Genomic DNA, 13187 nt, shown 5'->3' with positions numbered 1-13187 from the left:
AGAGTGGGTGGCCTGTGGTTCCCGGCGTGCGGTGTGGATGGCGGTTGTGGCGGTTATGTACAGCAATTTGTGGGTATTCCGCGGTTTCTGGTATCAGCAGTCTCTGGTCCATTAGGGGGCAGAGACTGCTGGTACTTAAAGCGGAATATAACCCTGCATTTCAACTTTGCTCTAAAACATTATTTACAGTATATTATATGCAACCAGCATTTTTTTTTTTACTAGACCAGCATTGGAAGGGTTACACAGAGTTTTAAAGTTCCTGGAGATTTCTGCAGACGCATCCGAAGCTGAAATAGATATGTTGGTTACATAAATGTATCTAAGTGTTGAATGTGACTCACTCTCTCTGACTGAGCTGGAGGACAGCCAAAGTGTGTAACATTCAACATTATGTAAACAAAATGTATCTATTTCAGCTTCGGATGCGTCTGCAGAAATCTCCAGGAACTTTAAAACTCTGTGTAACCCTTCCAATGCTGGTCTAGTAAAAAAAAAAATGCTGGTTGCATATAATATACTGTAAATAATGTTTTAGAGCAAAGTTGAAATGCAGGGTTATATTCTGCTTTAAGTGTTTAACTACAAGTGTCAGGAGCTTACAAGATAGAGGAACACAAAAACAAAAGCTGGAAAGATCAGTGAAAAGGTTAGAGGCAAACCAGATCGTTTATTTACAGCCTAATAGTGCTGTAGTGATAGAAGCTGTACATATAGTAAGGTTTGTGTAAAGGTGGCCACTAATGATCCAATCTTTTTCATCCAATTTTACCAAATCTATAGTATAAGGGTTAATTGAGGGAATATATTTAATCACTATTTAATTTAGAATAGTATAAGGGTAAATTGAGGGAATATATTTAATCAATATTTAATTTAGATAGTTCCCTTATATTACATAGAAATGGTAAAGCCTCATCTACACGGTACAATTTTCCATCAGATCGGATCTGTTAGATGGAGCTATTAGATAATTTCCAACCAATCCAATCTGATTGTGTCAGAATTTGCAATAGATTTTGGGCACTTTTCGAATCAAAATCTATCATAAAATTGATCTTAAACAATTTGGACATCTACACATGATGCAATTTCTTATTAGATCTATCTAATAGATCCGTCTATGTGTTGGAAAATTGTACCATGTAGATTAGACTGGATAAGATTAGATGAAAAAGATTGGATCAATAGTGGTCACCATTAGGAAGCTCTGGGAGGAGGTACTTCCTGAAAGAAAAAAGATAGATTGGATAACAGAGAGGAAATGAGAAAAATCAACAGTAAAAAAGGGCGCAGGAGCCCTTGCGGAAAAAAGGGTGTCGCCATAGGTGCCCATTATAAGAGCAACAATTTGCAGCAAAGAAGGGAAATTTAAGCGCAAAGAGGCGCCCACTAAAATGTATCAGCACAATTTGCATATTGGCATGCCTCGACAGCCGCAATTTTATTGGGCACCTCCAGGCTCCCAAATGTACCTTCTTTGTGGCGGGGTGGTTTAAGTGTTAGGAGCAGGGGGGTTGAATGTAGAGGGAGGTCTTCGGGTTAGGCATCGGTAGAGAGAGGTTTTAAGGTTAGGCATCAGTAGACAGTGGTCTTAGGGTTAGGCATCGGTAGAGGGAGGTCTTAGGGTTAGGTATCGGTAGAGGGGGGTCTTAGGCATAGGCATCGGTAGAGGGGGGTCTTAGGGTTAGGCATCGGTAGACAGTGGTCTTAGGGTTAGTCATCCGTATAGGGAGGTCTTTGGGTTAGTCATCGGTAGAGGGAGGTCTTAGGGTTAGGCATTGGTAGAGGGAGGTCTTAGGCTTAGTCATCGGTAGAGGGGGGGTCTTAGGGTTAGGCATCGGTAGATGAAGGTCTCAGGGTTGGGTATCGGTAGAGAGAGAGTTCTGTGTGAGAGTAGGGTTAGGTTAATACATAGTAAAATATAGGTAAAGATTAAGAATATTTTACTATTGGAATTAAGCAGTAGAAAATCGTTAATTTTACCGATATTCTACTAGCGGCAAATTAATCTCCCACCCCCTTTTTTCCAGGCAACTTTTTTACATGTATGCAAGAAAAATACCTGCTTATCCACTCGGCTAAATGAAAGTAAGTCATTCCTCTGCGCCATGAAAGATCATATAATGCTGCATGTTATTATTTATCATATGTAAATATAGCAAGTGATCATGGAAAGACATGCAAATTCAGGGGCATGGCAGCTATATGGGGTCACAGTCAAAAACATACAGAGGGGCCGGCTGAATGTTGACATAAGAATAGTTCTTTAAAGGTAGCCATACATCTAGCGATGGGCAAATTCCACCAAGAGACCAATTTCTCTCCGATCGAATCTGATTAGAGAGATCTGTCAGCTGCCCATTCACTGCAGGATGATTCAGCATGAAATTTATCAGGAATCGGCCGATTCCGCCGCATCCACTGCCTTGCCACTGTTCCCTAATGTATAAATGCGTATGTATATGCATTTATACATTACCTAACTGTCACCTAACTGTCACCTAACTGTCTCACATTATGGTGATGCATTATGTGGAACATACATAATGTGAGACATAATAATATTCTTATGTCAGCATGGTGCAGACCTTTCTTTTCTTTTTTTTACCCCCAAGAACATAACATTTATGCACTGTATGCATGAAGCGAGAATAAACTCCACCAGGTCGATGAAAAAAAAGGAAGATGACTGGGCCTCTCAAGTCTACCTGGGGCCAAGGGCTCCTACTCAGCATCCCTCAATGTGTAGGGTATGAAGGAAGGTGAGGCCCGAGTTTGGCCTGCCGAAGCCAGTCTTGTGCTAGAACATTCTAGAAGACTGAGGAGGGTTAAGGGAATGATGAGCTCATTGTACTGAGAAAACACTTATTCTTCTGTGTGTAATGTTGACAATCTATTGATAGATTCTGACAACTGGAGGTCATAAAAAGAATACTTACCTGAAAACAAACTTCTTTCTTCTAGGCTTCTCAGCAAATGCCAATCCAAGTCTGCAGCCACTCCCTCCATAAACCCCATGCCTGCCTCTGAACTGGGGCAAGTGAAGTACACACAATGGTGGGGTTTGAGAGGCATTTCACTGCCTATCAACTGTCCATGGAAAAGAGGCCTAAAAATAGATGTGACTTCAATCTATTCAATCACAGTGGGTATATTGCTCTGCCAAACATAGGTAAGTTAATGCAAGCATTCTACCTGATTGCTGTAACGATTGTGGAATTCTCTCCGTGATCAGCGCACACGGCGTGTAATTTGCGGGAACCCAGCAAAAGGTGCAACGCACCTGTAGAGGCAAATTCCTGTCGGCAGGTGGAGCTGTGGAGTGCAGAGGAACAGATCCTCTGCCCTGCCACAGACGCCAGACAGGAATTGTACGAAGGGAAGAAACGCAGGGCAAGATAGCCCTGAAGGAGAGAGAGCAAAGCGACAGAGGGTATGTGTGTGCACCAATCTAGTCACCAACCCGTGACAGTGCATACACAACAGCAGATATGAAGTAGGAACGCAATCGCGAGAGAGGCGATTGCCAGAGGTGACACAAGGCTACAGCAAGGCAGAGCACGAGAGTAGCAAAGGCACAGCAAATAATACAATGAGAAGATAAGTAAAATAACAAACGCTAACTAAACGCGAACACCGCACTCATTCGCAACAGCGAACGCGTTTTCTGCGCGGTCTCCGCGTGTTAAGCACAACAGAGACAAGCACGCCTAACTAACCACCGACAGACAAACATGAAACAGAGGACGTGAGCGCTTGCTTAGGCCCGGTTCACATTAGAGGTTGTTTGCCAAACGGACCGGATGACCTGACCGGATCCGGACCGGATCCGGATCGGAACCGTACGGTTCTGATCCGGATCCGATCCGGATCCGGTCAGGTTGCATCAGGTGGTAATCAGGATGCGATCCGGATCCGTTTGGCAAAGTAACGTAAAAAAAAAAAAAATGTTGGGGTCTGGGAGGTCAGCAGAAGGGGGACCTGTGGAATCAGGCCCTCTGCTGTTTAGCACTCACCTCCACCTCCGACATGCTGCCAACATCCTGCCAACACCTCCAGCTCGTGCTGCTCCACTCCAAAATGCTTGCCCATGTGTCCCCAGCCAATATCGCCGCAAAAATCCGCATAGGAAGTGGGGTAGAACATCCGGATTTCTCAGCCAGTGTGTTGTGCGGCCTCCGGTTCCCATTTGTTTGTATTGGCCGGATGGTGCAGTCCGGCTCCGCCCCGGATACGGCTGCCGGAGGGGCCGGTTAAAAAAATAGCGCATGTTGGAACGGAGGCCGGAGTCCGGATCCGGCCCGGATCCGGTCCGGCTCCGGTTCTGCAGAACGGACCCATGTGAACGGACGCATAGGCTTTAATTGCTATGCCGTGCGTCCGTTCCGTCCGTTCTGCAGGCGGTGCGGCTCCGGCACGGCGATTCCGGAGGGCCACCGCAAGTGTGAACCGGGCCTTAACGGTTACCTCACCGAGCCTCCAGCAAGCGTTCGTAGCAGACAAGACAGATCAGATGAGATAGCTGGTAGCAACCGCTGCTCCAGCTATACTCCAAGAACAAAGATCAGAACGACTTCCTGTCGACCACTGCTGGGACAGGACAATCGCAACAGACAAACAAAACAGATATGCAATCCTAACTGCACTAGGGAACCTGCCTATTGCAGTCCCAGGAACTACTCTAGGCTAATCTTCAAACAATGAGCAAGGCTGACACTCCAGGAGTGTTTCACAGGACAAACCCTTATGACCAGCCCAGGTCTGTGATATCACATGGTATTTATAGTACAAACCTCCAGAGGATGTGGCTAGGAAATTTGCATGACCAACGCATGCAAATTTCTCAGCAGCAGCAAGCTGCAAAACTGACAAAAGGTCTCTCTTCCAGAGACCTGCAGAATGCAGACCTGAACAGTGGTCAAAAAGCTGCCTGCCTGCGCAGGCAGCCGAGCGGATCCTCACAATTGCCATTAGGGATGGTCAATGAAATGCAAATAATTTTGAGTTGATGCAGGATTATGCTAATTTTGTATTCAAAACTGACCATCCCTAATTGCCATAGTAGGATGGAAAAATATCTTTTAAAATAAATTGGCCCATGCACTTGTTTTTTTGTTTGTTTTTTTTTAACTTCATCTGCAACATTTGGGGCTTTTGGGCAGTGTTGTTTTTCTTGAACTTGATGGGATTTTTTTTTTACCTACATATGAAACCATGTAAATCATTCAGCAACATGAGACTTTATGAGACATAAAAATGTCAAATTAAGTGTCACTCAGGGGCGTAGCAATAGGGGTTGCAGCGGTAGTGACCACATCTGGGCCCTTGGGCCAGAGGGGCCCCAAGGTGTCCTCCCTCAACTGCAGAATTAGTTCTCTATTGCTCCTGTGCTCATAATAATAACTTCTATTAATACATTGAATAGTGGTAATCATTAACAAGCTGTTCTCTATCCCCTTCTTGCACCTCAGTCACTGTAGTTGCCATTGGCAGGTTTTGGTGCGCCGTATCCATTGTTATGTAGAGAGTGCTTGATGGGCCCCATTGTAAAAACTGCATTGGGGCCCACAGCTCCTTAGCTACACCACTGGTGTCACTAGATGTCATCTGGAGGTAAATGTATACAGGCTTGTATAGTGCAGAATCTCTGGCACCAATTTATCAATATAGGTACAAAAAAACTGAAGCAGAAATGAAGCAGTTGCTCAGAGCAACCAATAAAGCTTCAGCTGTCCAATAAAATGGGCATTTTGATTGGTTAACTGGGTGGCAGCTCTTCTGATCCAGTTTTTTTTTTTTTTTTTTGCACTGATCTAAAGAAATCAGCTATCATGTCATACTGAGTAAGCACTGCAAAGAGCAGCTACGATGTGCCAAGAATAGTAGCCTGCCAACCAATCGGATTTCAGTTAGTTGTAAGCTGCAGCCAGACTAATGCAAAATAGATTCTGTTTGGTTGCTATGGATTTCCACCCTAGGATTTGATAAATAAACCTGATTTTGGGAGATACTGTATTTGTCAAACCTCAGAGGAAGCAGTAAAGTTCATTTGAAAAAATACAAATATTGGTCGGACAATAGAACACACACAGGATCACAAAAAAACAACACATACAGGTCACAAACCGGCCAAGAAAATGGCAAATTGAGTGTGACATTTCGGGCGGCGAGAGAGAGAAGGCTGCAGGGACCAAGTGATCTTTATGAGATAGCAATTAACGTGTGTACACGCATATACGGTATCATGTCCATACATCACTCAGTGACAGGTTTGCATGGTTACGCTAGGGCTTATACGGTACCCTAGCAACACACAAGACATAGTAAATAGTAAGCATGATAGCAGACACACCTAGTATATTCACACAGGCATTATCGGGGCTGCCACGGCTGTCATGTCATGTATGCCAATTTAGCTCTGAAAGCACGTGCTGGCATTTGAAGGGACACACGTGTGTTACAGTGCATGCCTCATACAGGGCTTTTATACTCGCCCCAAACCTGAATAAAGAATAGCTCAAGCATCCCACACCCTTTGCATTCCAGTGTCCATTGCTGATATGAATTAATAAAAAGGCCCAGGCTCATTGCCAGACTATAAAGCCAGAACCTGAGTATGGCAGTGACACATCAAATGCCTTATTCATTTTTGTTATGGCAAGGGCCCCACACTTATACACCAGTTACCACACCCACTCCTAAGCAGACCTGTCCAGAGGGATATCTGCAGTGATTTGGTCTAATTTAGAGTAGGTTAGGCCCTGCTGTAGGATGTTATATTTCTCAGGAGGGCATTATTGAGCCTTGGGATATTATGGGACTGTACCACTCACTGAGATAACAGTGGGTCATACTACAGAGTAGGGTAAGAATGAGCCATATTGTTTAGTGGGGTAACTATAGACCATCATAATTGCTCTGTAGGATGCATAATGCTGCAAGGTGTGAGATTGTCATTGTATTTTGTGCCTGTACTGCACTGAAACTTAGTCACCATCTACACTGATGACCCAATGCCCTCCACACCTTCCTCATCCCTTCCCCCCTCCCTTCCCCCTCTTCCTCACCAGTGGTGTTGGCATGCTCTTACCTCCCTATCATGGTGGAGTGCTGCTGAACCGCAGCCTCCAGCAGGCGCTCCAGAATGGTCCACTCGCCCATCACGTCCGCCTCTTGCCCCGCCGTGCTCAGCTCGGACACCGGAGAGGAACGAGCCGGCCCCCCTCTCCAAATCACTTTTGCCAACAACCGGTTTCCTTCTCTTTTTTTTACCGATCACTCCTTGGTAGCATTATATCAGCCTGGGGATGGGGAGAGACAGAACTCCCCTGCTCCTCCTCCTCTTCTCTGCCCCAAGTCCTGTCCTCAGCTCACCCCAAATCTTTGATGTAGGGCAGGTAGCATTTCCTTGACCACCAGTCACTTTGCCCCAGGAGATGGCTTCAAGCACTTCTACATGGACCAGTGCACTCCCCTTAGCTTAAATGATTGCTCTAAGGCTAAAATCAATAACTGTCCTGCTCTGGTAAATTAAAATGGTCCTTGGCTGATGCGGGCAGTGAGCACCTCTTGTGTCGGTGAAATGGAGAAGGCTTCCTTGCACTTGTGAGCCTTGGCTGCTTAATTTTCTTGCATTTCCACCTTCCTCAGCCAGGTCGCTGTCCAGTGCTGAAACAGCTGCTGCTGCAGATTAGTATCCTCTGTGCCAGTGATTAGCATCAGTTCCAGGTTATCTCTTCTTCTCCCCCTCTGCCATCCCCTCAGCTTCTGTTACCTTCCAGCCGCCTGCTCTCCATTCATTTCCTGAGCCTACCTGCTGTCTCCTCTCCTTGTGTCATAGCATCCTTCTGCCTGCTACCTTCTCTGCCCTCCCCCTGCTTCTCTCTCTTGTCTCCCCCCCTTCACTCCTTACTGTAGATCCCTCCCTCCTTCCATTCTTCCAGAGCCTGATCTGTCACTTTCTCCTGTATGCACTCTCTCTCTCGCCTCTCTCTCTGTCTCTCTCTCTCTTTCTTCAGCTCTGTCTCTCTGTCGGTCTCCTACATGCTGCCGTCTCCCCTTAATCCGGATAAATGACCCTGTCTCTATTGGATGGGAGGAGATTTTCAGCCATATTATAAGCTGATTTCATCCTGCATCCTTCCCCAGTCATTGCAATGGCTTGTGTGTAGGAATGCAGAGGAGTGATTGATTGTGGACGTCTCGGATAATAAGGGGATCCTGGATGTCAGCAATCTGGTTTTCATTCAAGCTTATTAATTAAGGGAATGAGGAGCTGAGTGCAGTAACCCATAGCAACCAATCAGCAGTTATCTCTGCCGGATACACCTTCAGGCTGCTGAAATTGCTCTTTGTAGCGCTTTATTAGATAAGCCCATAGATGTCTTTCTGCTGCCTTAGCTGTTCCCATCATCACATGGTCTCCCCACCTTCCTGTTCTCTCGTGTGACTGTATGCATTTCACAAGCCCTTTGTTCTGGCTCCCTTGCATAGCCCACCCATTTATTTGCATCACATTCATCATTTTTTGTTCCCCGTCTCTCCGTGGTTCAGTCTCTCGATCCATCAATCTGTGTGTTGGTTCTGCCTCAGAGCTCGCTTAAAGGCCCAGCCAACCTAAAATGAATGCTGAGCATTATAGAAAAGTGCCGCTGATAACTCCCACCAGCATTAATGAAATCACGTATGGGAATGATCTGTAATGAATGACATTATGGCTAAGGCGGCACTCCGAGTAAAGAGATTAGTCCAGCTTTCAGAGGAGGCCTGTTTCTGTCTAATTGAAGCGGACCTGAGCTCTGGATGCAGGTTTTCCAATTTCTTAGGAAATATTATCCGTTCTCTGTCAATAATAAATTCATTTCTGCCTCTTCTGTGACTACATAGCGTCATTTTCACATAGGTTTATTTTCTCCTTTAGCGCAAAGAATATGTATTATTGAAGAGCTCAGCCACCGTTGTGACAAATAGTAGAATATAGAAAATTAGCCTGCATGAAAAAGGGGTGCGGGGTTTCTAAAAAAATTGTGAATATCCATTTTGTTGATAAAAATATTGTTAATATCTACCGCTATTATTCGTTTTTAAAGTGTAGATATTGTATATTATTGCTGATTGAAAATTGTTAATAACGATAATAATAACAATAGAAAATCTTACCAATATTTTACTACAGCTTAATTTAACCCTAACCCTCTTACACAGAACCCTCCACTACCGATGCTTAACCCTAAGACCCCCCCAGTGGTGTCTAACCCTAAGACCCCTCCCGATGGTGCCTAACGCTAAGACCCCCACTGGTGGTGCCTAACTCTAAGACCCCCACTGGCAGTGCCTAACTCTAAGACCACCCCTAGTGGTGCCTAATCCTAAGACCCCCCTGGTGGTGCCTAACCCTAAGACCCCTCCTGATAGTGCCTAACCCTAAGACCCCCACTGGCGGTGCCTAACCCTAAGACCACCCCTAGTGGTGCCTAATCCTAAGACCCCCACTGGTGGTTCCTAACCCTAAGACCCCCATAGTGGTGCCTAACCCTAAGACCCCTCCTGATAGTGCTTAACCCTAAGACCCCCACTGGCGGTGCCTTACTCTAAGACCCCCCTAGTGGTGCCTAACCCTTAGACCCCCCAGTGGTGCCTAACCCTTAGACCCCCTGGTAGTGCCTAACCCTAAGACCCCCCTAGTGGTGCCTAACCCTTAGACCCCTCTGGTGGTGCCTAATCCTAAGACCCCCCCTAGTGGTGCCTAACCCTTAGACCCCCCAGTGGTGCCTAACCCTTAGACCCCCCTGGTAGTGCCTAACCCTAAGACCCCCCTAGTGGTGCCTAACCCTAAGAGTCCCCTGGTGTGCCTAACCCTAAGACTCCTCCTGGCGGTGCCTAACCTTACAAACCCCCCTCCTCCCGGCACAAACCCCATTCCTGACGCCTAACCCTAACTGCTCCCCCATGCACAAACACCCTCACAAATGTAAAATGTTTACATAAAAACGATAAAATATTTGATAACGTAAAATGTATACATACAAACAAAATAATATTACAAAATTATAACGTTGCAAGTTTCAAAATGATAACATATTTCAAAAACTTTAATGTTCTAACGTGAAAAAGCAATATTTATCAGGCCCCGAAATTTCTGCTTTGGGCACCATATTAATGATATGTGCATCAGTGACTATGGGGCACCCAAATCATTCATTAGCCACGGGCGCCCAAATTTCCTGCTACCGTGAACTATTCAAAATACCTACTTTTATGTTATTTATCCTGGTTCCAGTATCAGAAACCCTTCCCATATCTGTGTATTGCTGCATATTGGTATGAAACTCCACCTTCCCAGTGATGCTTAGCCTAGGCTGCTTAGCTATGCGGAATACAACTCAGAATGTAAGTCATGTTGAGGACTAAATCATTTATAAATTAATAATGTAAAAAATACATTACATTATTTTCACTGCAGTTCCTTGATTCATTGCTGCATCATATGCCAGAGATGATTCTATGGACATTATTTATTTTCCAGCGCTATATAAATCCAAAAAATAATAATAATATTTACAAAGGACATCATTTTGGCCACAGTTATTTTCACACTGTCATAAAGTCAGGCTCGGTCCGCCCATGATGCCAAGTGAGGCGATTTCCTCAATCGGCAGAAGTCTGGAGGCAGCACCAGGCAGAAACAGGAAGTGAAGAGAGTGTCTGGCCAACCTATACTGGGGACAACTGTACCTAGCTACCAATACTGGGGGCACCTATAACTGGCTCCTTACTTATACTGAGGGTGTTTTCTGGGGGGCTCACCGCAGCTATAACGTGCAGTGCAAATTGTCGGGTGCTGTGCGATCATTCCAATTCGTGGGGGGGGGGGGGGTCTGGCGCATACTGATAAGTTTGCTTCAGGCAGCAAAACGTCTAGAACTGTCCCTGCATAAAGTCTATAGAAATAAGCATTCTTGCGGCACCAGGTGTATTATTTGGATGCCATCATTCAGTTATTATGCAGCTGAGCTCCAGCCATTAGCTTCAGCACGCGGACTAGACATCCGGGTAAGGTGAGTATTAGTTGGTGATAGAAAGGATTTTAGGAGGGCTATTGTTAGGACATAGGGTAGGGAGAGGTTAGAATTAATGGCTAGGTTGTTAGAGTTAGGTGCATTTACCATTTACTCAAGCTGAGGCCCTTAAAGAGACACTGAAGCGAAAAAAAAAATGATGATATTATGATTTGTATGTGTAGTACAGCTAAGAAATAAAACATTAAGATCAGATACATCAGTCTAATTGTTTCCAGTACAGGAAGAGTTAAGAAACTCTAGTTGTTATCTCTATGTAAACAAGCCATTAACTCTCTGACTAAAGGTGCCCATACACTCGTCAGATTGGCAGCAGATAGATAAGAAATGCATCTGATGATCTATCTGATGCGTTTTTAGAACATTTTTTTACCAGGATAGAATTCCAATAGATTTCAGTTTGAAATCTATTGAAATTCGATCTGATGGCATTTTTTTGCCATCAGATTTCCATTAAGGCCAATGCAAACTGATAAGCAATCTCATCAGATCGACCTAAATTTTCCACCCTGCAAGTTCGATGGAAATCCATCGAAATCGATCGAAATCGGCCGTCGATCGGTCGATTGGCCAACCGATTTGCAATCGATTGATCGATCGATCGGGATCGATCGGTCGGCCAGAAAATCGGCTGAGTGTATGGGCTGCTTAAGTCTTGGTCCTGGAGAGGGCTGTTATCTGACTTTTATTATCTCAACTGTAATTCAACTGTTTACTTTTCCTCTGGCAGAGGAGAGTTCATTACTTCACAGACTGCTCTGAAAGACTCATTTTGAATGCTGAGTGTTGTGTAATCTGCACATATTATAGAATGATGCAATGTTAGAAAAAACACTATATACCTGAAAATAAAAAGATGAGAACATTTTCTTTGCTGCTAATCTTCTAGTAATTATTCATAGTACACAACCAATTCACTATATCATTTTTTTTTTTCGCTTCAGTGTCTCTTTAAAGGCATTTTCATCTTCACATATGTTTAGTATGCACAGATTTGAAATATCATATGGCAGATCGGCCATTTTGTTTGAATTAAGCCATTTGTTTGAAATAACATGGGTTGTGAAGGAGTATGGAGGATGCTGTAATATGGTAAAATAATATACTAATTTATACTTTATATCATTTATACTTATTATTATACTAATAATTGTTAATAACAGCTGTTATCATTATTATAATTACTGGCAAAATGTAATGAGTGATCATTATTAATAACTAATGTTAGGAGTGTTATTAATTATACATTTTTTTAACCACTTAGCAACTTCTGCCGCGCTTTTCTACGTCCTTGTTTACAAACGCCTATAAACACATGTAAATATTTGGTTCTGTTTTCTATATTTAGAAAACGGAGTACGTATAGCATGATCTTGTGGCCAAAAAGTAAAACTACTTCCAAATACACCATTATTCACTTACCATAGAAACATTTAATACATTTTTATTATTTTTGAAACACCTTCACCCCTAACCCAAAGTAAAATATTATCGCCATTCTTTGTACTAGGGACACAATTTAAACATTGTAATAACCAGGACAAATGGGCAAATAAAATTTGTCTGTTTAATCTACAATAGCACATTTTATTTTTAAACTACAATGGCTGAAAGCTGAGAAATGGTGATTTTTTTTCATTTTTTTCTTCTTCCCTGTCAAATGCATATAAAATAATTCTTAGCATAAAGTACTGCCCAAAGAAAGCCTAGTTTTTCCCACAAAAAATAATGTATAGATCATTTCAGTGTGATAATTAGTGATAAAGTTATTACCGAATGAATGGGAAGAGCTTTTGAAGGGGGAAAAAACATGTGGTAGAGAAGTGGTTAAACTTAGAGTTTTTATTATAAGTTTTGGTAATACAACATGCAGAAATGTATGCCTAACACTTGCCCCACCTATGCCTAACACATGCCCCCACCTATGCCTAACACTACCCCTTACCTATGCCTAACACTTGCTCTCACCTATGCCTAACACTACCCCTTACCTATGCCTAACACTTGCCCCACCTATGCCTAACACATGCCCCCACCTATGCCTAACACTACCCCTTACCTATGCCTAACACTACCCCTTACCTATGCCTAACACTTGCCCCCACT

At 43.7% G+C, this 13187-nt stretch overlaps 1 protein-coding gene and 1 long non-coding RNA gene across 3 annotated transcripts in view; one reads left to right on the top strand and one right to left on the bottom strand.

The window, feature by feature from the left end:
- The window catches only part of LOC137528901 (gap junction delta-2 protein-like), an 85165-nt gene extending 77302 nt beyond the window's left edge, over window positions 1-7863 (bottom strand). Inside the window, exon 1 of the mRNA XM_068250651.1 lies at window positions 7094-7863. Within this exon, the coding sequence (XP_068106752.1) occupies window positions 7094-7164 (71 nt within the window). The 5' untranslated portion in view covers window positions 7165-7863. The remainder of the gene's footprint in view (window positions 1-7093) is intronic.
- The window catches only part of LOC137528902 (uncharacterized), a 165225-nt gene that overhangs the window by 26885 nt on the left and 125153 nt on the right, over window positions 1-13187 (top strand). The window contains exons 2-3 of one of the 2 annotated variants that reach the window (XR_011023498.1): window positions 2034-2091; window positions 2968-3175. This is a non-coding gene — a long non-coding RNA (uncharacterized lncRNA). The remainder of the gene's footprint in view (window positions 1-2033; window positions 2092-2967; window positions 3176-13187) is intronic. The other variant, XR_011023497.1, reaches the window with a different exon arrangement.

This window comes from Hyperolius riggenbachi, chromosome 8, assembly GCF_040937935.1.
Source record: "Hyperolius riggenbachi isolate aHypRig1 chromosome 8, aHypRig1.pri, whole genome shotgun sequence".
Lineage (NCBI taxonomy): Eukaryota > Metazoa > Chordata > Amphibia > Anura > Hyperoliidae > Hyperolius > Hyperolius riggenbachi.
Note: the sequence above shows the minus strand (reverse complement) of the source record. Positions and strands in the feature narration are given on the sequence as shown.